Below are 23931 nucleotides of genomic sequence, written 5' to 3' on the forward strand. Positions count from 1 at the left end.
GTTTTCTTGTTGACACCCTTTAGGTACTGGAAGGTGCTATAAGGTCTCTCCAGAGTCTTCTCCAGGCTGAACAACTCCAACCCTCTCAGCCTGTCTTCTTAGGAGAGGTGTGTCAGCCCTCTGATCATGTTTATGGCCTCCTCTGAACTGGATCCAGCAGGCTCATCAGCCACAGAGGGGCATCTTGCGACCCAAAACACAGGATAAGGACCATCTCTTATCCAAAAACCTTACTCCTCTGAAAATTACAGATATGACCAAAAATGTTCCAGCTCCACAGCAAAAGGAGGGTGAAAGTCTTTTTTCTAGCACACGGCCAGCAAAGCATAGCTCAGCTTGCAACAGGCAGGACAATTGATCTGATTGAACACTTGCCCCAAGCTCTGACACACACAGACACGCTTTTGGAGGCTGATGCTTGTGCCTTCAGGAACAATACCAATGACAGGAATGCAAACCAGCTAACAAGGGTTTGCCTCCTCATGGTAACTTCCTGTAGGAAAGCTGTTACCCTTGTGAATAAAAATAGCCTGCCACTCTCCTGTGAGCTACCTTGCGCTCACCTGGTGAGAATGGCAGTGTGGCAGCTGACTTGCTGCACGTTCACACCTAGCTCACCTCAGTGTTTGCACACAGGCTTTGAGAAGGCTGGGGAGCACTTCTTCACCCTTCTCCTGTTGCCAGTGCAGGTCATAGAGACATTAGCTTTGGTCAGCTGGTGGCCAAGAAGATAAACAGGCAGCAAGTCCAAGAGATTGTGTGCTGAGGTCAGCAGCTGCCTGTGGTCATCTGCAGGTCACCACGACCCCGCAGAGATTCCCATGACCAGCACGCCTGTGCATATGCGCAGAACAGTTAATTATTCATTAGTGTGAAAGAGGCACAATTAAAGTGATGGTGGTATGGCTGAAGGGATCATCCCACTCCAGCATGGGGCATTCTAAAGACTTTACCTCTTGCTCTGAATTTAGAAGAGAGAAAGTTGCAGAAGAGGAAGTAATGTTTTCCACCTGCCAGCTGAAGAAAGTGTTGCCAATAGCACTATTTTCACGTAAAGTCAGCCAGCTGGAGGGACACAGAACAACCACACAACGAGACAGCTTAGAGGATTTTGGCTCTTCTACACAGCACAACAGTCATGATCGTGGGGCAGGAATCATGGTACCAACCTACCCTGGCCCAGCCAAGCACAGATGGTCCAAATTTGAAATAATTCTTAGTTGTCTTCATATTACTGCAATTCCTGGCTCCTAACACAATGAATTTGAGAAAGGACATCTCTAACATAACATCTGAGGTTCAGAAAAAGGAACAAAAGGACTTGTAAGACCAGGTTGATCCACCACAAGCATTAAAGCAGGAAGATGCTACAGACTTGAATTATGGACTGGACTAGAGATGCCAGCTGGGAACATTCTGAGAGAAAATCTGAAAATTAAGGAGACTCCAAGGGTCAGAGTTGAGGCACACTGGTGAGGCAACAGACACAGTTACATTCCCTTGCTGCTACTGATTAGACAGCTGCCTGCACAGAGGGATGTGGCCAGCAGCACCATGGGCCTGGCAACCCTCCTCACCATCATGGCTTGCACTGGTAAAAGGAGCTGAACAGAGAGGATGAGAGGAAACCTGCAGGATGGAACTCTGTCACTGTCATTTGCCACACCACAGCTTACTTATTTCCATGTTTCTTGAGCTACTTAGCCTACATAAACACACGCAGAGACATTTTACTAAACTTTTATTGTAAAAACACAGTTCCCCAGGTTTTATAAATAAGCCATACACGTAACATAGTCACGCTCATTCAATCCTCCAACCCCGACAGCTTTAAAAAAATTAAACAGGCTAAAAGAAAGCAAGTCCAGAGAGACATTAGGTTTCTGATGACCAAGTTATATTTCACATGGAGCCTCCTTCCTCTGTCAGCCTCCAAACAAGATGCTGAAAGTACACAGCACTTGCAACACCCCCAGGAACTGACAGGGAGGCATTTGAGCCTTAAAAAGAGCTCTCACCCACTCCCCAGGCATCGTCAGCCGCCTGTGTTTTCATGCTGTCTCAGTGTGCTGTGGGTGAGAAAGGAGGGGGCAGTTTGCATAGCAACCTCCTACACCCAGGCAGCTCAGCTGCTGTACCCTCCCAAAACAGCAGGGAAGGGCAATCTGGGACTGCTTCCCAGTGGCTCACACCTCCACAGGCAGCCTGAAGGGAGACCCTTGGTGCTGTCAGGTCTGCACAGACATCTTAGAAGGGAGGAAGAATGTATAAGCAGCATCCAGAGAGAGGAAAGACAGATGCTGGTCAGAGCCATGCTGCATGGTAGCGGAGAGAGCAGAGGAGAGAGGAAAACTGTGTGGAATAAATGGGAGTTAAAGAAACCATAGGGCTAGATAGCACCTTTTTGTTTTTCCTTTCCCCTGCTAGAGCTGCCGTGCAGTGTGTTGTGAGATTACCTATTCCTCACTTCCTTCCTGCTCCAGCTCAAACACGAAGGAAAGAGCCACAGACAGATGAGAAATCCCACAAGCAAGGACAGGACAGTTTAGCAAGTTTATACACACACACACACGCAACTTTATGTATCCCACAGAACTGTTACGTCAATATGAAAAAAAGAAATCTTGACATTTAAGTATTAAAAATAAAGCCCCACCTCCAGATCATACAAAACTTGTCAAGAGCAGGAAGAAATCTCTTGTAATCAGCAAGTCTGGGACCCGGCCAGGGGTCAGGAGCACTTCCAGACGCACACAGCCAGGCTGCCACCAAAGAACATGTACAGCAGGTTCTTCACCTCATGAGTGATCTCAAAGCCAAAACCTTCCCCAATCACCACATGCCAGGAGGACCCAAATCTCTTGTCCATTGTCTCTTTGATCATCTTGGCAGCGCTCTGGAGAACATTAAGGAAGACAGCATAGGGTGAGACAAAGCAACCAGGAAGGTTTTATGCAAACATCTGCTTAATCTTTTCCTCCCTTTAAGACTGCTCAAGCCACACTCAAGCCTGGACAACAGGTATAGCAGCTGCACTGCAGGAATTGGGAGCTCTCCAGAGGTAACCCCAAGGGTAGAAATGGTCTCAGGAGCCTCCAGCACAGCAGTCAGGAGAAATTAAAGAACTGTATCACTTCTGTTGCTCATACAGTCTGAAGCAAGAGTTCTGCTTTAGATGCTGCTGGAGTTACGCTGGTTGCGGTGACCATGAGAGCTGATTCAGGTCACTAAGCTGCAGCTATTTTTACAGGAGTCCATTTTTTTCTCCAGCTAATTACCAAAACACTGAAAGTAGGCTGACTTTTAAAAGACTTGCTTCTCCCAGATCACACCCTACCTGATAAAAAAAAAAACAACAAAAAAACCAAACAGCAACAACAACAAAAACCAAAAAAAAACGAGAGGAAGATTTTGCAGTGACAGGTGGTGCCCTGCCCATGAAGCAAGGTATGTTTCCCCTTTATTGCTGGTCCTCAAGCCAAGAGGGAATACTTAACAGACTGTCACGTACTCATCCCCAAAACAAGAGACTCCATGCAGTTCTGAACCAAGCCCTCAGGACACAGGGCATTTTATGGACAGAGTGGAAGCATGTCTCAGGAAGGCAGGATAAGCAAGAAGCTAAGGTTTGGGAGCCAGCACCACTACTAATCTCTGCAAAGTGCTCCTATGGATCTTACAGACCAAGGGATCTGAATCTGAGATCTAGCCAAGCTCTTTGCCTCCTTCTACCCTAGCTTAGTGCAGAGAGAGTAATAAGATGTCAGGACCTGACTCCAGTCTGCCCTGGACCCTTATCCCTGCTCCTGCAGGTTCCCTGAACTGCAGTAACAGCAGGCTGCCCATTGTGGGAGGCGGCTGGTACCTCATTGTTGGTGGCATGCTTCTCACACGCCGTGACGCACAGCTCCATGGTCTCCACACGCATCTCCTCCGGCATGTCCGAGTGCTGGAAAGGGCAAACGGACAAGACAACTAAGCAGAAAAATAAGAGCTGGACACAAGGCAACAGTAAGTTGCTCTAACTTCTGCATTGGCTCTATCAGGGGTTTAGACACAGTAAATATGAAAAGGGCTTATTGCATTAAAAGTGAACCATTGCTCCAGCCAATGAGGAATTCTCTACCTACATGAAAACCAGCACTGTGTAAGCACAGCTTAAAGGAGGAGATCAAGACATTTGCCAGCTTTTCTGCTATAAGATAAAGGGAAAGCACACTAACACTGTTTCAACCTCAGTCTTTAATTATTGCTATATGAGTAACAAAGAAATCAAAGTTACACAGCCTTTTCTTCTGCTGCTGCTATCTGGCTGGCTAGCAAGATCTTTTGCTCTAGCTTCTCTAGGACAAAAAAGCAAGCTGCATCTAAAACACAGGAGAGGGCTCCAAAGGCAGCGTGTTCTCAATCTGTTTGATGGATCATTTTGCCCCAGGCTTCCTCTGGCTGACATGGGGACACTGGACCTATTAGATTTCCCCAGGAGAGGTCAAGAACAGGGAGAAAAAGCAGCAGTGACAACCAGGATCTCTCCATAGGACCAGCAGTACACATGTTCTCCCAGCAGCTACTCAGCAGGAAAAGGACAGTAAGAATGAAGGCAGATTTTCATATCTCTGACACTGGTAAATGTGCAATCCATCCCCCTCCTTACCCTAATCAGAGGAAAACTGTGAAGCCTTTTATAATCGGCCTCGTCCTTTTTTTCCTCCTCAGTTTCTTCCATGGTCCTTCCACAGAGACTCCAGGAAAGGGTGCAGGGGCTACCTGGAGTTCAGCAAGTGCTGCGGCACAGCCAGCTGAGAGGAACAGGGCTCTGTGTTCGTCTCCTCAGCAGGAGCAGTCGCTTCTTGGCCTAGAGGACACTGCTTCAAAAAAACAAACACGGGCAAGAGACAAATGGCTTTCAGTTAAAACAAAAGGCAAATGAAACTGTTATGAGAATATCATGCTATCTCGCTCACTTGCCATTTCCTCAACAGCACCTTCACACCCCGCTGAGAGACTTAGCTCATAGACCATTAATACAAACAAATTATTAAACCATTTATTTTTCCAGGAGTGAGGAGCACAGCGTTTCCTAGAAGCACCAGTGGAGCTTGGGGGAAGAGCTGAGCCAAGGTACAGCTTCCAAGAGAGGACAAGAGAACAATACATCAGCCACTACTACTCTTAATTAATTCCAAAAGGATTTTCCCAGGACACAATTATCTGCAATAGTTTCAAACTGTACATTACAAGAGAAGGGTAGGATTATTTTAGGCACACAACCTCCGTACTTGTCTGGACGGAAACGTTTAACAGGAACATTTTGGTCTCGTTTGTGCGCTTGCTCCTCAGATGCCCGAGCATTTGTCAGCTGGGGAGGGCCATATGGGAAAATTCTGGACGTGCCTCATGGCCTCATTACCAGCCTGCCTCTACTCGGGCAGCGCAGAGGGACAGCACTGAGAGATTCAGAGCACTTCACCGCGCTCCTCCCTCTGATTCTTTCACCCACAACAAAGCATCTTCCTCTCCTACCCAGGGGGAGCAAGGGTGAGCCCATATTAAAAGGAAAAAGAAACCAACACGGTGTCAGGCGACACAACAACCATTTATGGCACGTACATAGAGCTGTTGGCTAAAGCACCGAGTCAGTCACATGATAGCCGTGGGACCCGCAGGTGTCACAAACCACGACCTCCGCAGGACAGAACCCCAACCTGGCTGGCACCACCCCCGGGAGCCACTTCAATACCCACCCCCAGCCCGGGGCGTGCCCGCTGCCACAGCCCGAGGGTGTGAGGCAGCGGAACGCGGCCCGAGCGGACCGCACAGCCGAAGGGGCCCCGCCACACCGGTCCACCGCCCTCGTCCCCGCGGAGGAAGAGCTCGGCCAGTGGCGCTGAGCGGGACCGCGGAGCCCCGGGCGCGGCCTCACCTGCGCGGCCGCCGCGGCCCAGCGCCGTTGCTAAGGAAGAGCCGCGCTTGTCATAGCAACGGGCGCGGGAAGTCCCGCCCCCCTCCGCGCCCATTGGACGGGGCGCGCCGCCCGGCGCGTCTGATTGGCTGTCTCGCTTGCCGGCCGCCGCGCGGGGCCTTGGGGCGCAGGCTGCAGTGGGGTGGCCGCGGAGCGCCTGTGCTGTCTCGGACCCCCGACCCCCAACCTGGCGTCCGGCAACTTAATGTATATTTTTCTGACTTAAAACCTCTTAGGGACCTAGTTCTAGGTCTAGTTTTTTTTGTTTGTTTGTTTTGGGGTGGTTTTTTTGTGGGTTTTTTTTTTTGTGGTTTTTTTTTCTTTTAAACGACAAGGATAAATATAAGAACAAAGAGCGATTTGGAGCAATTTTATTTGTTTGTTTTTTTTAATCACAGAATCAGGTTAGGAAGGACTTCTGAGATCGTGGTCCAACCCATGGCCGAACACCACCATGTCAACCAGACCATGGCACTGGCCAGTCTTTCCTTAAACATCTCCAGGGACAGTGACTCCACCACCTCCCTGGGTAGCCCACTCCAATGTCTAATCACTTTCTGTGAAAAAATTCCTCTTAATGTCCAGCCTGAACCTCCCCCGTGCAGCTTAAGACTGTCCTCTTGTCCTGTCTGGTTGCCGGGGAGAGCAGGCTGACCCCCACCTGGCTGCATTCCTTTCAGGGAATTGGAGAGTGATCAGGTCACCGCTGAGCCTCCTCCTCTCCAGGCTGAACAGTCCCAGCTCCCTCAGCTGCTCCTCACAGGATTTGTGCTGCAGACCCTTCCCCAGTTCCATTGCCCTTCTCTGGACATGCCCCAGCACCTCAATGTCCTTCCTGAACTGGGGATTCCAGAACTGGACACCGTTCTCATTGTGTGGGAGAGGCAACAGCTCGTGTTTTATATGTCAGCAGTGTAAGGAAGGAGAAGGTGATGCTGTGGGGATGAATCATGACTTTGCAAACAGCTCCTATAGCACCAGCCTCCAACCCCACTGAAAAAATCCCCATTCCCCCCCCACCATAGCTTTATGCTTGTAATGTCTGCTTGTTTTGAGGTTTTCCTTGCCTCTGGGCTTGCTGCAAAACCTCTGGTGTCTCTGCACCCTGCTAGCCAAACACCAATTGCCTCTAAACCAGGACTTTAACAGTTTTCAGGGAGGTCTAGCATTGCATTCATCTGAAATTAACACGGATGGAGAAGCAGCAAGCTCCAGGATAATACCAAGGGAAAGACTTCTGTGCACAGTCCCAGCTGCTTGGTGTGATGCCTGGTTTTCCACCAGTGGCCATCCTTGTTCTGCAGAGTGGCTCATGGGTCTGATTTTTCATGTGGTCCGTCTGGCTGGTGTGTGTTTGAAACGTTCTTGCTGCTCGCTGCCTGCTGAAAGAAGAATTTGCTTTCCAGCTGTTCGAGAAGGAAAAGAGTGGGGGAGGAACAGTCTGGGCGCTCTCCTGCCCCTGCCAGCTCAGGAGTCCTCTTCCCTCACTGTAGCACCAAGCTCTGCCCTGTGATCATGGGGAGAGCGCCTTGTTATCTCTTTCACAGGTTCAGCACTGAATCTGACCTCCTGGCTGTCCTTTGCCTGGCAGAGCAGTGCTGGAGGCAGGGAAGCTGCCTTAGGGCTTGGAAAGACAAAGCTGCAGTGATCATTCATCTTTTCCTTTTCTGTGGCTGCTGGTGGTGACAAAAATGAAGCACTGCCTCCTGTGCCGCTCGTTCTCCTACCATTCCTGCCTCCTGGGCTAATTCCTTCTCCTTCCTCTTTTGGGCCTCTTGCAACAAGGCAGGCACAGAGCTAAAATTGTCAAGAGACAGATAAAAGCTAGGAGATCATCATTTTTTCTTTTCAGACAAGATAATTAGGAAGTGAATCTCTGCGAGGAAGAAGATCTTTCCATCATCATTACTTTATCTCCAGGCAGCTACTCTAATCTCTCCAGGGACACGGCGCTTTCAAGCACCGTGTTCTTGCTGTGTTTTTTTTAATGCTTTAATCCCTGTGTAGTTCACCCACTTTTACTACCAAGCAGCAAGTGAGTGTGAGCTGGTGTGTTTGTGTGCATGTGCCTCTGTGCGTGGGGCAGGGGGGAGCACGCTTGTCCATGTGATTCTGGGTTCAATTAAACGTGCTTTGCTTATGATCAATGTGACCCCTGCGAGCGTTTCCCTCAGAAAATGCTGGCACTGGTTCTGAGGATTAATCATCAGTGGCTCCTAGGTGAGAAGCTAAAGGAAAATGGCCAAACAAAAACTGCAGCGGGCCCAAAGATGGGGAAAACAACGTTTTTGTGATTGTGGTGGGTGATACAGTGGGGCTGCAAGAGAGAGATGCTTCTTGGGGAAAGAGAGAGTTCTGCTGGCCTGTCTCCATCTACTCTGCCTTAACAAAACGTGAGCAGTTGGCTTCTGGACCCTCAAATGCAGGGTTTCCACAGGCTGCCTCTGTGTAACTCTGCAAGCCAGTCAAAGCCTTGTTGAGCCAACAAAGGTTACATGTACCGGTCCTTTTGCTGCTGGCTCTGATGGTACAGACAGCACATCACCTGATCTTTAGTTTCCAATACTAGTGGACCCTTCTGTAGGTGAAAGCAAGTCCAGAGCAAGGGTTCAGTTCACCCCTGTGGATCTGTAGGTAGCTGGAATTGTTGCTCTGCTCTGGCTCTAGCAAATAAGGCTGATCATGCCTTATTTGCCACTAATCAGAGGTGGAGACTCTTTCATCCCTTTGCTTTCAGCAGGCACAGTGAAATGCATTGAAACAAAGTACCATTTGCCTTCTGATATAAGGGTGTGTTGTATTCCTTAGCTGAGCACAGAGAAGTAACCACTGACTGCCAAATATACAAATGTAAATATACTGCCTTATGCTTTCTTTTAGTCATCTTCATTGACCAGACAGCAAGCTGACTCTTCATCAGGTGGAGGACACTTCTCTTTCTTTCTTTTCTTACCTGTTTCTGGCCAGGTTTTGGGACTTCCCCATTGTCCCTGTGGGCACAGGCTCTGCCGTGCCCCATCTCCTCTTTGTGGTAAAGCAGGAGGGCTGGAGCTTGCTGCGCAGCCTGTCAGCCACAGCCCAGGCTCTGGGCACTGCTCCACACTGCCTTGGGTAGTAACAGAGAACCAAGGCTGGGCACTTGGGTCACACCGAGGTCCACCCTGCAGCTGCCTCAGGATGGTGTGGTGGCAGCTCTCAGGAGGCCCCGTGGGAATGCTGAAGCCACGTTTTGCTGGGATCAGAACTCCCACCATCTGGAGCTGAGGGAAGGCAAAGATGGGGACGCTGGTGTGCAGGAATGGGAGGCAGCTGGGAGCAGCTCAGCCTCTGTGCCAGAGGATAGGGCAGCTCGCTTTGGGACAGCCGGATCCCCTGGTCTGCTGGGAAACACAGCACATGGTCCCATAGCTACTACCTCTAGTAACGACAGCTACTGTGAGTAAAGTCTGTTGCTGCAGCACTAGCAGCCGTGCGGGGGCTGTTCCTGTGCCAGATGCTCCGGAATCATGGTGCATTCCCTGTGCGAGCGCTGCACAAGTCTTAATGAGCCTTCCTGGCTCTGGGAGGGAGCAAGGGAGGCTCCCAGCAGGACAGGGAGGTGAAAGGAGGCAATTAGGCAGCGCCCCATTGCTAGGGCAGAGGAGGTAGTGGGGACTTTGGAAGTCATCTCCTGGGGACAAGTATGGGCTGGCTTGACCTCGTTTGAGGGCACCAGGAGGCTGACACACTGCAGGGAGCTGTGACATGCAAACAGCACACTCTGCTGAGGTTGCAGGTATTGGGGAGCACAGGAGATCCCCAAAGTCCATTCTGAACTCGTGGGTCCCGGGATTTCCCAGGTCCCTGGGAAGGCAGAGCCCGTATGGCCAGTGGTGCCCCCTGGAAGGAGGGACAGGAGCTGGAGGGGTTCATAAATGTCAGCATTTTCAAACACAATAATTAATAGCCATCAGACCTGAAGGTTTCCCATTGCCATGTTTGACTTGGTCTTCTTCACTGCTGGACAAAACCCTTTGGGAGTATCAGGTGGGTATTTGAGTCTGGCTAAGCTCTTGGCTAGCAGAAAGCCCTGCAGCAGCAAGTCCTGCAGATTAGGAAAGGAAATGGCAGTCCCTTTCCTCTCCTAGAAGTGTGCTTACAGCCACTTGGCAGGGAGACAGAGGACAGCACATGGATGGCATCCATCACACTGGCCTGTCTCCCACACCATCTCCTCTTGTGCAAGCTCCTGCTGAACTGCCACAGCCCAGCAGTGCCCCTGCACTGCCCAGCTCTTGGGTGCCCTCCACCTTTTCCCCTCTATCCTGGATATCTGGACACTACACAGCCAACCATCTGAAGCACCTACCACAACCACAAAACCTTCTCCACACCATTGTTTAAAATTTCCTTCTTTACCACCCCCTCTTTCCCTCATGGCTGACTTTGTTGTTCCTCATCTCTTCAGTGTACAACACGTTGTTTTCTAAGCAGCTGCCCTTAGAGAGACACAGGGCTTCTCCTGAGTGCTCCTGGTTAATTTAAAAGCAAGCAATAATGTGTAAGCCATTGTAATTACTCCTTGCAGCCAGCAACGCTATTGATTTGTCATCTCCTCTACCTTTTAAGCCCTGTCGCAGGTTTGCAGCTCCTGCAAGGCTTGGCTTAGTGAAAAGAAATGGTCTCATCTTGCTCTCCTCCTCCTCAGACGGTAAGAAGCAGACATCGCTTCCTGCAGGGAGCCAGGGCAGGATGAAAATCAAATATTTATTTCTGCTCTTCATTTGTGTCACCCATCCAGTTTCTAATCTCTGCATAATGCCTTTGTTTCCTGAAGAGCCTTATGTGGAGGCATTTGCTGGAAGCTTTTAAAAGGTTTGGGAAAATTCTATCAAATTTTCCTGTGTGCCCCCAGGTCTGCCTAACTGGCTGTGAACCTCTGGGGGAGAGGAGCTTGCCCTGCAGAAGCTCTGCCACTGGGCTCCCCCCATTCTCCTGTTCCAGAAATGACAGCTCCACATCCTGGGGACATGGCTGGGATTAGGATCATGCCAGCATCATTTGGCAGGGATGAGGAGGGCAGCACCGAAGGCTCTGATCAAGCATCTCCGCGTGTCCCCTTTGTTTCTGCTTTTCTGGAGAGGATTTACACACAGTTTTAACGTGGGCCGGGTTTCCGGGCTCCGGAGGAGATGGGTGTTCTGCCAATAGCCTACATCAGCAGTGGCCAGGCTGTTTCCATCCTTGTTCATCCTTTCTCCTGCCTTGACCAGCAGCCCCAAGAGCCCTCTTGCAGGGCTTTTGCAGTTTTGATAGGAGGGTCTTCTGGACCAGTTCCCCATCCCCTCCCCCATTTAATCTCTTTCTGAGTTTACGATCCCAGTAGTGTTTTTTGACATTTCCTCCTCTAAAAAATGTTGCGCTTCTCAGTTATGCTGCTGGTATTCGGGCACACGAGCAGATGGCACCTGTTGAACCCTCTCCTCTTAGTAATGAGGGTGTGAGCCTTCAGCTCAGCAAGGCCCTTGAACCAGTGTTCCAGCTGAAGTACATACTTTTTCTTCAAAACAAGCCCTCAGCTTTGTGAAGATGTGCTGAAGGTGAGAGTGCCAACCTTTCTTTTATGGCATTAAATACTCTCCAGAAGGAGAAGTGGGGGGGGTGCAGCTCTGACTCAGAGAGGAGATCCCACAAGCATGCCAACAATGGAAAAACTCAGTCCTCCGGCTTTGTGCTGTTTCCCCCAAATATTGGTGAAAGCTGTGCTTTTCGTAGGAGGAGCAGGACCCACTGAGAGGCAAAAGCACCATGCAGACCTGGTCACAGATTGTTCTACAATAGGAGCTCCAAGAGTCGTGCCTGAACCATCTTGTGCCTAGCTAGGTCAGGAACTCATTACTACTGCTTAATTAGATTTATACTCAATGCGAGTTCCTTGCTCTCATGCTCTGACCTAGAGGCTATGATTTCTTACTTGTTTCTCTCCATGGAGAGGTATTTTCCCCAGCTCTCATGCCCCACCAGCCACAGCCTGTACCCCATAGTGCTCTGCAGTGGGGTAGATCAAAGGTGGCCAGACTGTGACACCATCCCTTGCTCCTCTGGGGCAACAACACCAAACCCCTGTGATGATATTCCTGTAGTGCCAGCGGTGGGCCCAGCCAACTCCCTTCAGTGATGAGGCCCTGAACACCCTGCAGAAGGTCACCTCATCTATCTTGGGCTGACCGCTCCCGCCCGTCCCCCCAGCAACCTCGCACTCCGCAGGAGGCTCGAACAGAAAACATCACGTTTATTGTTCACGATCAGCTTTACAAAAGAAATGTCCCAACACGGGTGCGCGTCAGGGGCCCTTTTCACGAACGTGCATTAGAGAAAGCGCGCGGGCGAGCGAGGGAGAGGGGGCGGCTCCTCAGGGTGCACGAAGGTCACAGTGTTCCCACTTGGCACAAGGGCTGCTCCCCATCCCCGCCGTGTCATCCCCAGTGGGCTGAGCCACCCCAGCACTGGCAGAGACCCTGGGCGAGGGGATGGGGGTGGCAGGGCTGTCCCTTCTGCCAACTTTGCCTCCCCCAGGACTGGGGGCAGCTGTCACCCAAAGTGGAACTTGGGGTCAGGGGGAACACCGGAAGCTGAACACTGCATTGAGCTACCATGAGAGCCCCAAAATAACCCTCCCACCCCACCCCCAGACACACACACGCATGTGCACATACACACACTCACATATCGAGATGTTGGTGACCACGCAATGTGGAAACAGCGTATTCTCAGGCACTCCACAGGGAAAACACCAGCCTGCTCTTCCACCCTCCCTGTTTCAAGGCCAGTGGCAGCCCTGTTCCTGGCAAGGAGCCGCTAAAGAAGGGGACCTGGGTGGAACCAAGGGCAGTAGCCCAGTCCAGTACCAAAAGATTGGGGGATGATGACAGGGCTCCTCTGACCACCACCATTCTCCACCTCTTTTTTTCTTGCTTTTGCTCCCTTTGATGGCAGTGCTGCACTCTTTCCCCCTCGGCCAGCGCTGGGGGAGATGCTTTGCCCGATTCCCCCCATTCCCTTGGTGGCTGACCCATCCCCCAGCCTGGAGGTGGTGGGGAGTGCTCTCTTCCCTCTTCTTCAAAAGTCTGGTTTCCCTTGGGCAGCCCTGCCCAAAAAGGCAGCAGAGGCAGGGAAAGGGGTGCTGGGGGGTAAGTGCTGTGCCACTGACTCTCTGCCACTCTCCCTCAGCTTTCCTGGGGCCACATTTGAAAAACCAGGGCAGCAGGAGAAGGATGGGGCTGGAGGTGAGATCCTGGAATGCAGGCTCATAAAAACGGACAGTGCGGTTGCTGGAAATAAATAAGGAAAGGGGATGTGTTCAGGTGATGCCTGCACCCTGGCATCCCACTGAGGCTGGACTGCACTCAAAGTAAATGGAGTTCTACTTCCCACTCCCTGTTAGGTCTGACAAGGTGAGGACCCTCACGGTACCAAGGACACCTGCAGGTACAGCGAGTTCCACCCAAAAAGAAGTGAGGCAAGATGAGACTCAGGAGCCAGCCTGCCAGGAATGAGGACAAGCCACAGCACCAGCACAGGGACAACAGGGAGGCTTCCAGGGGCCCCTCTCCCTCCTGGGACACCAGCACAGGGGGCTCAAGCATTGCCCCAGCAAGGCTTACTGGTCTGGGAGGGGAGAAAGGGGCTCCCTGCTTCGGGGCTGCCACCGGGCTCCTTGGCGCTGGGGAGAGGGCTGGGGGCCACTCACGCCTTCCTCCCTTCCTCACAGGCGGCAAAGCCCGCCTTGCTGGCACCCCCAAAGACCTCCACCGCCTGGTCATCCCACTGGATCACATTCCCTTGGAGGTGCAAGGTGCAGTTAGCCAAGCCCAGGATCTCTGCTGGCGCCAGCATGTGGTCCCAGACACCAAACTGTGCCAGCTCTCCCACGAAGGCTTGTGTGGCATCAAAGCGGCCCCCCATCGTGTCCTGGTAAAGAGCAGGAGAGGTGATTGGACAGGGATGAAGAGAAGAGGAGGATGCATCCACTGGGAAATGGCAAGGGGGAGAGGGAGAAGTTTGGGGAGAAGCAGAGCAAGGTGCTTGACAGCAAGGAGAGGAGGGGATGAATGCATGGAAGAGATTCAAGGAAACAAGGCAGGGAATGTCTTGCAAGGAAGGCATTATCTTCTCTTCCCTCTCCCTATTGTAAAGGGATATGACTATGAGGGTGCATGGCCAGCCTGGAGGCTGGATGAACAGGCAGGAGAGCCCTGCTGAGCGCTCCTGCCCATGCTGTCCCCTCCCCTCACCCCATCTGGGGCCTTTTCCCCCCAGCCAGTTCCCACTAGAGTGATGCTAACTGGCAGGTCTCGGTGTCAAACTGGTACCTACCTGCTCCTGGCCCAGGATGATGATGCCCTGGGGCCTGATGGAATGCCAGGAGGCCAGGTTCTCACCAGCACCCCGCTGTTCACCATCCTGGTACGCTGACCACTTGCCATCCCGGGTGGTCCATGCCACGCAGACATGGTGCCAGGCCTTGTCCTTCAGACTCAGCGGCAGCTGGGCAACCTTTGAGAGAAGAGCAAGATGCAGGTGCTTGGTAGGACTGCTGGGGGACCCCAGGGTCTCCCAGCCCCTCACAGAGCAAGACGGGCACTCCTGTGGTAGTGGTGGCATCCCAAAATCTACAGACATCCAGATGTGCTGTTTCTCCCCCTCAGAACTCACCCCAATGAGCCATCCTTCCAATCCTTCTGCCTCCCACCATAAACCTAGGGCCCATTCCTCCCAGCTCCCCCACACCAGTGTCCCCAGGAATATAATTTCCTAGGGGGATTGAAGCAGGGAAGATGAGGGTAGGGTTTTCTCTCCTGCCCTTCCTTCAATTGTGCTGACCTTGTCATTGATGAGCAGCTCCAGGGGGTTAGAGCCCCACTCCAACAGCACGATCTCGTTGGCTTGGTTCGGGACAGAGTAGGAGAACGGGGTGCCAATGCCTGCCAGGGCCTTGGACTTCAGCCACATGCAGATGGTGAAGGCGTACAGCTCCGGCAGGCTCTTCTTCATGCGGGCATACATGTAGTTGTTCTGCACCGGGATGGTCACCTTGAAGGCGTCAGGAGGGCTGTAGCCCTGTGGTCCTACGTAGCAAGGATGGGGAGGAGAGAGAAAGGTCAGCACTTGCAATTGGGATGGGAGTGACTTGTCCTGGGGCTCTCCTGGCGATGTACCTTGGGGTAGGAACCCTCTGCCCCACCTCCATCCCCGCTGGGCAGGACTCACCGTGCTCCAGCTCCGTCACCCGGTTCTGGAGGGAGTTCAGCTCCTTCTCAATGTTGTGCTGCTGCTGGCTGCGGTCAGTGCTGGCAGCCTGGCGCTCTTTCTGCAGGGTCAGGATCTTGGAAAGGAGCTGCTCCTCCAGCTGCTCCATCTTGGTGTGGAGGGCATCACGGGCAAGTGCCGGGGCAGTGGGTGCTGAGCCGTTGGTGCGGGCTGGCAGCTCCTGCTGCATTTGGCGGCAGCCATGATAACAGGAATAGGAAGCGCAGAAGAGAAAATTCAGGACAGTGTCACTATAAGGGTTTAAATAAGGCCATGCCCAGCCTGCAGCACTACAGGTAGTGCTGGGATGACAGTCCTATATCCGCACTGGGGTCCTCTCCAAGAACCTCCAGCTGACTTTGTACCTCCCCTCTCAGAGCCCCCATTGAGTTCATTACTGCAAAACGAAGCTTGGCTGCTCTTAATGACTTTCTGCTACTTCAGAGACAGAGCGAGGATGGGATGTTTGGGTCATCCCTTGGCTCTGCTCCTGCAGGCAGCCTCCCACGATGAGGAAATGATGCGGGCAGGACCTCGGAGCTCCCGGTCACTCCTGCTGCTCGTGAGGCTGCTTACCTATAGCAGCACGCTAACATCACTTAATGGGGCTGTAATCCTCTTAGCCGAGCTCAGCTGGCGTGCGGGGGTGCGTGCACGTGTGCCAGGTAGCTCTCCATAAGTCAACCTCTCCCGGGCCACCAGGATATCAGGGAGAAGCGGGACTGGTGCCAGGCTGTCGTGTCTCTGGTCCTCAAGGCATAAGCCATCGCCTGGGGACATCGAGCCTGTCTTGCCCCATCAGGTTCAACACTCAGACCAAGGCTCTTTCCATGGCACCAACATGGCAGCTGGTAAAGATGCTCCCACCTGCTACTGCAAAGACCCAGATCCCACCTTACTGGGAGACCCCATCCCAGATGGAAGAAAACCAGTCTGGAAGGGAGAAAGTAACCCTTTGCCATGCTCCTGGGGTTTCTCTGTAAATAGGAGCTCTCTTCTTTCCCTGTGTCCTTAGTGGATTTGTGTCTCTGCCATGGGCTCTGAAAGATGACAACCACCTTCTCTGTGTTGCCAGACTTTCCCAGAGGTGCTGGAGCACCCATGGAGACCCTTGCCTTGGCTCCTCTGGCACTGAGGGATCTGCATGGCTGCTTCAGCCCTGGACATTCACGTGGCTTTTGCTGGCAGGACATGGGGATACTATCCCTGTCATCCTGAACAGCCTCCCTCCTGCCTCAGAGCTGGCCTGGGGGAGGTCAGCATGCTCACCTGTGGTTGTGGCTTCCTGCATTTTCCTTTCTTACATCCAGCTTCTCCAAGCTGGACAGGATCTGATAATCCTGCACACAAAGCTGAAGGAGAGGGATGCCTCCCCATGTCACCCCTAATCTTTGATATCCATCATGAACAACAGAGGGGAGGGGAAGGCTGGAAGAAAGTCAGGTTTGGCTGGGCAGGATGCAGCCTTGGCGGATGGGAACAGCAGGGAGAGGAAAAGTGAGAAGATGGTGTTGGTGTGAGCACAAATGTACCCACTTTGGGCAACAACATGCTCGGGCTACAAATAAAATGGAAGTTGTGATGCCCCAAAGTCTGCAAGAGCTGCCAGCAGGGTTTGCCAGGGCAAACCTGCAGGTTCTGTGAGGAAAACCAACCTGGAAAAGCAAAACCCAACACGAAAAGAGAGGTTGTGCTGGGGACATCTGCCAGCCCTGACCAAATGCCAGCTCTCACTGCCAGCTTGCTCTGGGCAGCCCAGCAAAGAGAATCCTACCTTTGGTCTTTGCAAAACTGAAGGATTAGTCAATGTGAAAGGAGCTTTAACTCTTTTGCTTTTATTTTTTTTTTAAAGGGGTCTTGGGAATCCACCTGATGGAAGGCAGGGTAGAGATGGAAGGGAATCTTGAGGGAAGGGAAGTGGAAAGGTTAATTCTCATCCTCTTGGCAAGGATAGTTCCCACCTGGGGCTGCCTGCATTTGTACCCAAGCTGAGCTGGCTGCATTTTGGCAGGAGGCAGCCCAAGTGGGATGGGGTTGCCTTTGCCTCTGTGACCACATCCCGTGGGCTCCAAGAGTTTTTCTCATCCTTTCAGGCTGCCTGGCTACAGTGGAGGCTGGCACGCTCCTGTCTGCCGCACGCTTTGATTGCTCGAGCTGCGGGTTTGGAGCCTACGTCCCTGCTTTCATGCATGGCTCCATCTGTTAATGACGAAAAAAGGAAAAGCTGGGAGATTTTGTCACTCTGACTAGCCCCTGATAGCCTGCCCTACATTATTCAGTAGTGACTGAGTACTTTTTTTTTACCTCCCTCTTCCTCCTGCTTTTCTCCTCGCTGCTATTTTCTTCCCTCTGTAACTTTTCTCCCTATGGCTTTTTCATTTCTCTGGCTGTAGAGCATCTCTTCCTGATGCCTCTCCCCATGCACACATATTGTGTCTTTCCCCTTTCATTCACTTTCTTCCCCCCTCCTGAGTTTTTCCCCATCCAGCCCTGTCTCCAGCTCTTGCTGGTCCGCCCGGGTTGGCAGCCAGGGCACTGACAGCCGGAGCCACATGGCCGACTTAAACCATTGCTGACCCCATGTTCCTTCTGGAAAGGGATTGTAGCCAGTACCCCCGTCTGGCAGAGTTTCAGGGCCATCCCAGCAAACACCATCCGTATCCCTGCAGCCAGAGGATGGCTGGACAGGAGACTGGACTCCGCGTTCTACCCCGTGCAGCCGAGTTGTGCTGGGTGATGTCCCTGACGCCAGGCTGGGCTGCATCCCCCTGCCGTGATCCTCATCTCCGAGCTGCCGCTCGAGCATCTTTCCCACACGGCAAATTATTTGCAAAATTATTAATGGTTGATGTGCAGCTGTTATTTACTGGTGACCTTTGGGGAGGGGAAGGGGGGGAAGCGCCTTCTCCCTGGCTGTTCGGCAGGCACCCGGCTTCCCATCTGCCGCCGCACAGGCAGCAGGGGAGTGGGCAGTGGCTGTGGGGGAGGCTCGTTCCACGCTTTTTGGCCACCAGAACCGGCAAAAAAAGATTGAAAGATGCCAGGTAAAATTAATCACGTTAAATGTCAGCGGCTGGCAGGGGGTGGGGAGGGGGAGGTGGGGGCAGGGGGCTGCGGCAGCCGTGCCGGCGTGTGCTCACTGGGGCTGCAGCCCTCAGCCAGCAAATGCACTTTGATTTACATAAGGAGATCAGAGCCTCATTTACTAATGCACCGGCAAGTCTGGGTGCTGCTGCTCCCCCTCAGCCCACCAGCACCCACCTTGGCTGCTGGGACAGGGCAGGCAGGAGCACAGGACGATGCCTGTGGGATGGAGCCCTGGGATGTGCCAGGGATCATGCTGCTCAGCTGGGTGCGTGCACACAGCGGGCCCATTCCGTTCCTTGGAGCCGTGGATCCTTACAGCCTGCACAAAACTCCTCAGTGGCTGCTACCCTGGGATGCTCACTGCTGCAGGACAGCACACCTGCTGCACCAGGGGGTTTTGGACCCTGCCACCTCTTTGGACCCAGGCAGGACCTTGGGGATGATTAAACTCCAAAAGGGACCACATGGAGTAGAAGAAAAACAGGAATCGATCAGCCTTTCCCTCTTCCTCGCAAGAGAAGGGCTCACCATTGATCCTGTTCCCCTGAAACCTCTCAGGGCAGGCTGGGACTGTCACAGTTTGGGTGTTTACATCCCCACACTGCTGGAGATGAAGGCAGGAGGGAAGTAGCTAGGTCACTACCATTCCCATTCCCTTACCCGAGCGTTTCCTGCCCGCAGCCAGGTCACCAACCGCAATGGCACAGCCAGGAACCAGCTGAGGGGCAAACAGGCTGTTGCAATTCCACCAGGTCCCCCCATGGAGCCCATCAGGCTGTGCCCTCTCCCGCTCCTCTCTCCTGCAAGGGATGATGGGGAGAATGGGGGCATCCGCATCTCGGCACAGCCCAGGCAGCCGAGGTGATTCTCTCCCCGATCCCTTTCCACTTGCAGCAATAACTAAAAGCATGGAAAAGGAGCACCTGGGACCCTCGGCTCTGTGTCCCATCAGAGTGCACAGACATGAGCACGTGCTGAGAGAAAGGGGGGGGAACCCCTCAAAACCAGGATGAAAAAGCCTAACTAGAGGCTGCTGTGCGTGAGGAAAGGACGATCAGTGCCTCGGGTGGCGTTAGGAAGAGGTGAGGGAAGATGTGTGAATGCTGTGCTGATGCTAGCCCAGCCCCACATAAATGGCAGGGGACAAAAAGTGAGACCGTGGGGGCCCTCCCTGCATCTTCTCGTGGGAAATCCTTCTGCCATGCCGACAAAATTAAGAAACAAATGCCTTAATAGGTTTTTCAGTGCATGAATAAATCTTGTTATGCCTTACAGACAGGGCTGAGAGTGCCCAGATTAGATCAGCAGTCTTCTACCAGCCCCCTCCCCGCCGTCTCAGCTCTGAAACATCCAGCAGTAATCCCTGCTGGCCAACCTGACTGGAGACTCCCTCGGATACAGCCTTCCCAGAGCAGGTCATGGCATTTTGTGTCATCTCTCTTCTGAGACTAAACCACCACAGGACTGGCAGCATTTCCTCTCCTCCCCAGTGGGTTTTGCAGAGTCTTCAGCACATGAGAGCCACCCCGGGACTGTCCCCATCCAGGTCATCTTTTGGGATGATCATTGCCATCATCCAGGATAGCTGTGGAGGCTCAGAGTGCCTCCCGTGCCATGGGGTACCCCAGGAAGGCTCCCAGGGCTGACAGCTGGAGCCATGCGGGACAGAAGAGTGCAGGTACCCCACCAAGAAGTTTTAGGTGTCTGCTCCTGGGGTGGGGTGGGAGGCAATTTGGAGAGGGAGGCCACAGGAAACTGTCAGTGGATGGCTGAGCTGTGACCACAAGGCTCAGCTGGTAGAGCTGCAACCATCACAGGGGTGTGGTGCACACAGGTGACACTTTTTACCAGGTGGGAGCCAGGACAGACAAAGTCCAGCCCACCTGTAACACACTGCCCTACTCCCTCACCTGACAAGGCTCACTGAGCCTCAGGGTGCTATATCTCCCCTGCAGAGCAAACTTGGGACCCTCAGGCCCCTGGCAACACAAAACCAAGCATTTTTGGTCATGTGCCACTTGGCTTCCTCATCAGTGTGGGCATGAGCCTCATCCCAGCACCACTTTAGGCTCCCTAGGTGCATGTGACAGCCTGCTCCAACCCTTGTGAGCTTCACCCTCCTCCTCCTCCACCCCAAACCTCCCACCATTATCAGAAACCCCAGGAGAGGGGCCAGGGCAGCTGATGGGTGATGCTGCCTGATGGAGAAGAGGGAGAACATGCCTCTATGGCCTGATGCTCTCAAGATCCAAACATATGCTGGGCACTGTCTCACCATGCATCATCTGGTCTATGTGTGCAGATACTTATTTCACTGCTTTATTTTTGGGTGAGTATACCTGCTGTGTTATTCCACTGATGGAAAATCATTTGTTTAGGGCTGCAGGGTTTTTTTGGGGGGGGGGTCTGTCGCTCCCTGCAGCTGCATTTAGCTCTGGGCAACGTGTCAGATAGGCTGCTCATCCCACTCTCCCTGCATGTGCCCGGCATGCCTCTGTGTTTCTTCTTGTGCCTGTGTGTGCATTACCCTGGCAGCTCACAGGTGCTTCCTCTCTGGTCTTCCAGCTCTTTTCCTTCTTGTGTTCATGCGTTTATTTGCCTTTATGTCTTTTTATTCCTGTTCATGTCTCCATTGATTACAATAACCCTCTCCCCCAGCCTCATTTCTCAGCCTGTGACCTTAGTGGCTCTGAATTTCCCATCCGTTGCCTGCTGCTGCACCCACATGTCTGTAGTGAGTGTGGTCAAAAGGGTAAAGCTGAGGGGAGGGACCCCATAATGTGCTGCATGACCCTATCTCCTAGCTCCACACTCCAGGGAAGAGTGGAGAGGGCAACAGGGAACAGAACAGGATGATGAGAGGGTTGAAGGCTCGCAGGAGGCTCCTTACAGGTGGCTCTGACACTTGACAGACCTCAGGGAGTGATCCCTACCTGGAGCAATTCCCACAGGGAAAACAGACAACTCTCCTCTTGTAGCTCTCACGTGCCAAAACCATTGCCACAGCCATATCCTGCAAAGTCTGCCAAGTTCCGTGGGACTGCTGAGCCCAAATAAATCAGTGCTCACATGCACTCCATGATGTGCCCCATGACAAGCATCATGGTAGAGCCTTTGGTGCCACTGGATTGTGGCTAGCCCAGGGCTGAGCCTGCCAGGCACACGCTGCACAGCTGCTGCAGAATGGGGACCAGGGGGCTGCATCCCAAGTGCCAACAGCCCAATGCCCCAGGAATGGGCACAGTGAATGACTCCAGCTGTGCCCTTCCCTCTCCAGCTCCTATGGACCATGTGGGGAAAGGGTGCCATGCTCATGGTGGGTGGCACCGCACTTCACTTTGTGAGACGTCCCATTCATAACCATGATGGCATCAGATGGGATTTACCTTTTTGCTAAAGGGCAGGATTTGGCCCTGAGCTGCCAGCCTGCTCTGGAGGAGTTCTTAGCAGGTGCTCTGGGGCAAGCAAGGTACCCTAGCTAGGTGCAGACTGGGGGGGAAAGTGGGCAGCACTGGTGCTTTGGGACTACCCTGCGTGGAAAGAGAGGAGAGCTCAAGGTGAGTCCCTTGCCCCTGGGCAGATAGCTCAGGAAAGAGGGAGGCAAGAACAACCTTCCTGAAGCCTCATGAGGGGGACAAGCTAGTTCGGGGTGCATGTGGCTGCAGGCTGGGGGAATGGCAGGTGTGGGAGCATCATCTCCTGGGACCATCCCTCCCAGACCCCAGGAACATCTTTCCCCGGGAGTGTCATCCCCTGGGGCCATCCCTCCCAGACCCCCAGGAGCATCCCTCGCACCTCTATCCGGTCGATTCGGTCCTGGAGGGTGCGAACAGCCTCCTCCAGCTCCCGCACGGCGGGCGGCTCGTCGGGAGGGTGGCCCATGGTGCCGGGGCGCGGGGCGGCGCGGAGCCCGGCGGCAGCGGCGGGAGCGGCGGCGGGGGGGCTCCGCAGGCCGCCCTCGCAGCGGCTGAGCTTGCCGGTGAGCTCCCGGATGGTCTCCTGGTCCATGCGGATCCGCTCCTTCTGCTCCAGCGCCGTGCGGCGCAGCTGGGCCGCCGCGCTCCGCAGCGCCAGCAGCTCCTCGGGGCCGGCGGGGCCGCCGGCGGCGGTGCCGGTGCCGCTGGCCGGGCACTCGGTGCTCAGCGGGGTGCAGACGAAGCGGCTGAAGAGCGCCGCCCCCCCCGGCAGGCGCGGCCCGGCGCTGGCCAGAGCCTCTGCGGGGCCGTGCAGCGCTCCCAGCCCCTTGTCGGCAGCGGGCAGGAGGGCGGCGGCGGCCGAGTCATTGTCGGCGGCGGCGGCGGCGGGCGCGGCGGTGCCGGCCGGGTGGACGCTGGCGATGATGCAGATGATGGCCCCGAGGAAAGCCAGCATGCCCGCCGCCAGCAGCACCGCCAGAAACTTCAGGGTGGCAGCGGCGTGGGGGGCCCGAGCCCGCGGACGGCGAGAAAACAAAGCGGGCGGGGATGGAAAAGGGGACGGACGGTCGGAGGGATGGACGGGCAGCCCGGAGGGAGCTGGCGGACAAGGACGGTACCGGCAGCAGCACCGGCGCCGGGGCCGCGCCGCGCCGCGCTTATATGTGCCGGGCGGCGCCGCCCGCACCGCACCGCACCGCCCCCGCCGCCGCCGCCCCCGCCCCGGCCGTGCCCCCGGCCGTGCCCCTCTCAGTGACTCCCCTTTCCCGCCGAGCACCCTCCACGGGCTGCAAGGGCGACGGTCCCAGCGGTGGGAAGCGAGCGGGCAAGGGGACGGGAAAGGCAGGGAAGGCGGTCCGGGGGCACTCGGGGACGGGGTAGCTAGCTGAAATCAGCCCGGCGGCAGCCTCCGGCGAGAGGATGCTGCCCCGGCACAGCCATGGGGATGATTTTTCCCCTGCGAGATGCCTAGGCTAGAAATAAAGGGCCTCTGTGATAACCCGAGGGTGAGAGCCTCGTTGTCAGTCATTCCCTGTGATGGTCTTTCGGACCTTTTCCTCCTTGGCTTTCTCCAAAAAATTAAACTAGCAAACTTCTTAGCTGTCTTGCTCTCCCACCTCAGACAGGACTATTGCAGAGAGCTGCCGTGGGATGCCTCAGCCTCTGCCCCGCACGCCCATGTTACCCATTTGGGAAATAAAGACAGATGTTTAATCTTCCCCCACCATCCCTCTATTCTGAACTGCTCATAAACGAGCTACTTCTGACAACCGCTTTCTCCTTGCTCCAACAGAAGCTGTGCCGTGCCCTCTCCTGTTCCCCAGGCACACTGGGGCCTTGGCGATGCAGCGCCGCTGAGAAAAGAGGAGCAGAAGAGGGAAAACAAACAAAATCAATTTCAAGCTCTACTCAGTAATGGCAGGAAATCCTTCCTAGCCTGCAGAGAAGCAGGAGCGTATGTGTTTTAAACAGCTCTGGTGCTGGGTATGAAACGGCAGTAAAGGTTACCTCTTCTTCCCCCCCAGGCATATTTGAGTGGATAGCAAGGGAGCCAGAGCTAAAAAGGCTCCTCAAATTTGGCTGTTGACAGTGTACAGTCACCATCTCTTCTTGCAGAGTGCATTGCACCCCAGCCCCTCAAAACCCTCACCCTGGAGCCAGCAAGAGACCTGCCTGACT

The 23931-nt window shown here is 53.9% G+C and overlaps 2 protein-coding genes across 6 annotated transcripts; both read right to left on the reverse strand.

The window, feature by feature from the left end:
* Positions 1-1724: 1724 nt before the first annotated feature.
* Positions 1725-5983, reverse strand: DNAL4 (dynein axonemal light chain 4). Of its 5 annotated transcripts, none has more exons than XM_005527624.3 (4): positions 5924-5983; positions 4655-4868; positions 3866-3949; positions 1725-2896 (listed from the first exon to the last, which is right to left on the reverse strand). In XM_005527624.3, the coding sequence occupies exons 2-4, from the start codon at positions 4724-4726 to the stop codon at positions 2732-2734; spliced, it is 321 nt and encodes a 106-aa protein (XP_005527681.1). In that variant the 5' UTR covers positions 4727-4868; positions 5924-5983; the 3' UTR covers positions 1725-2731. The 5 variants fall into 5 exon arrangements, with proteins under 5 accessions (XP_005527681.1, XP_005527680.1, XP_005527679.1 ...); XM_005527623.3 differs by having other exon boundaries at positions 4655-4865; positions 5924-5976; XM_005527622.2 differs by lacking the exon at positions 5924-5983 and adding an exon at positions 5745-5913 and having other exon boundaries at positions 4655-4865.
* Positions 5984-12213: 6230 nt separating this feature from the next.
* NPTXR (neuronal pentraxin receptor) lies at positions 12214-22844 on the reverse strand. Its single transcript, XM_014256555.2, has 5 exons — positions 22133-22844; positions 15212-15434; positions 14825-15069; positions 14318-14497; positions 12214-13912 (listed from the first exon to the last, which is right to left on the reverse strand). The coding sequence occupies exons 1-5, from the start codon at positions 22706-22708 to the stop codon at positions 13688-13690; spliced, it is 1449 nt and encodes a 482-aa protein (XP_014112030.2). The 5' UTR covers positions 22709-22844; the 3' UTR covers positions 12214-13687.
* Between the last annotated feature and the right edge of the window lie 1087 nt (positions 22845-23931).

Source organism: Pseudopodoces humilis, chromosome 5 (genome assembly GCF_049639895.1).
Source record: "Pseudopodoces humilis isolate 2021_Gansu_Grassland_sample_001 chromosome 5, ASM4963989v1, whole genome shotgun sequence".
Taxonomy (NCBI): domain Eukaryota; kingdom Metazoa; phylum Chordata; class Aves; order Passeriformes; family Paridae; genus Pseudopodoces; species Pseudopodoces humilis.

Excerpts from the sequence above, each read along its gene's own strand:
- DNAL4 (XM_005527624.3), bottom strand. The coding sequence starts at position 4,726 with ATGGAAGAAACTGAGGAGGAAAAAAAGGACGAGGCCGATTATAAAAGG. Across the intron at positions 3,950-4,654 it reads ACAGTTTTCCTCTGATTAGG|CACTCGGACATGCCGGAGGA; the intron begins GTAAGGAGGGGG and ends TGCCCTTTCCAG. Across the intron at positions 2,897-3,865 it reads AGCATGCCACCAACAATGAG|AGCGCTGCCAAGATGATCAA; the intron begins GTACCAGCCGCC and ends AATGTTCTCCAG.
- NPTXR (XM_014256555.2), bottom strand. The coding sequence starts at position 22,708 with ATGCTGGCTTTCCTCGGGGCCATCATCTGCATCATCGCCAGCGTCCAC. Across the intron at positions 15,435-22,132 it reads ACCGAATCGACCGGATAGAG|CAGGAGCTGCCAGCCCGCAC; the intron begins GTGCGAGGGATG and ends CGCCAAATGCAG. Across the intron at positions 15,070-15,211 it reads GGTGACGGAGCTGGAGCACG|GACCACAGGGCTACAGCCCT; the intron begins GTGAGTCCTGCC and ends CTTGCTACGTAG.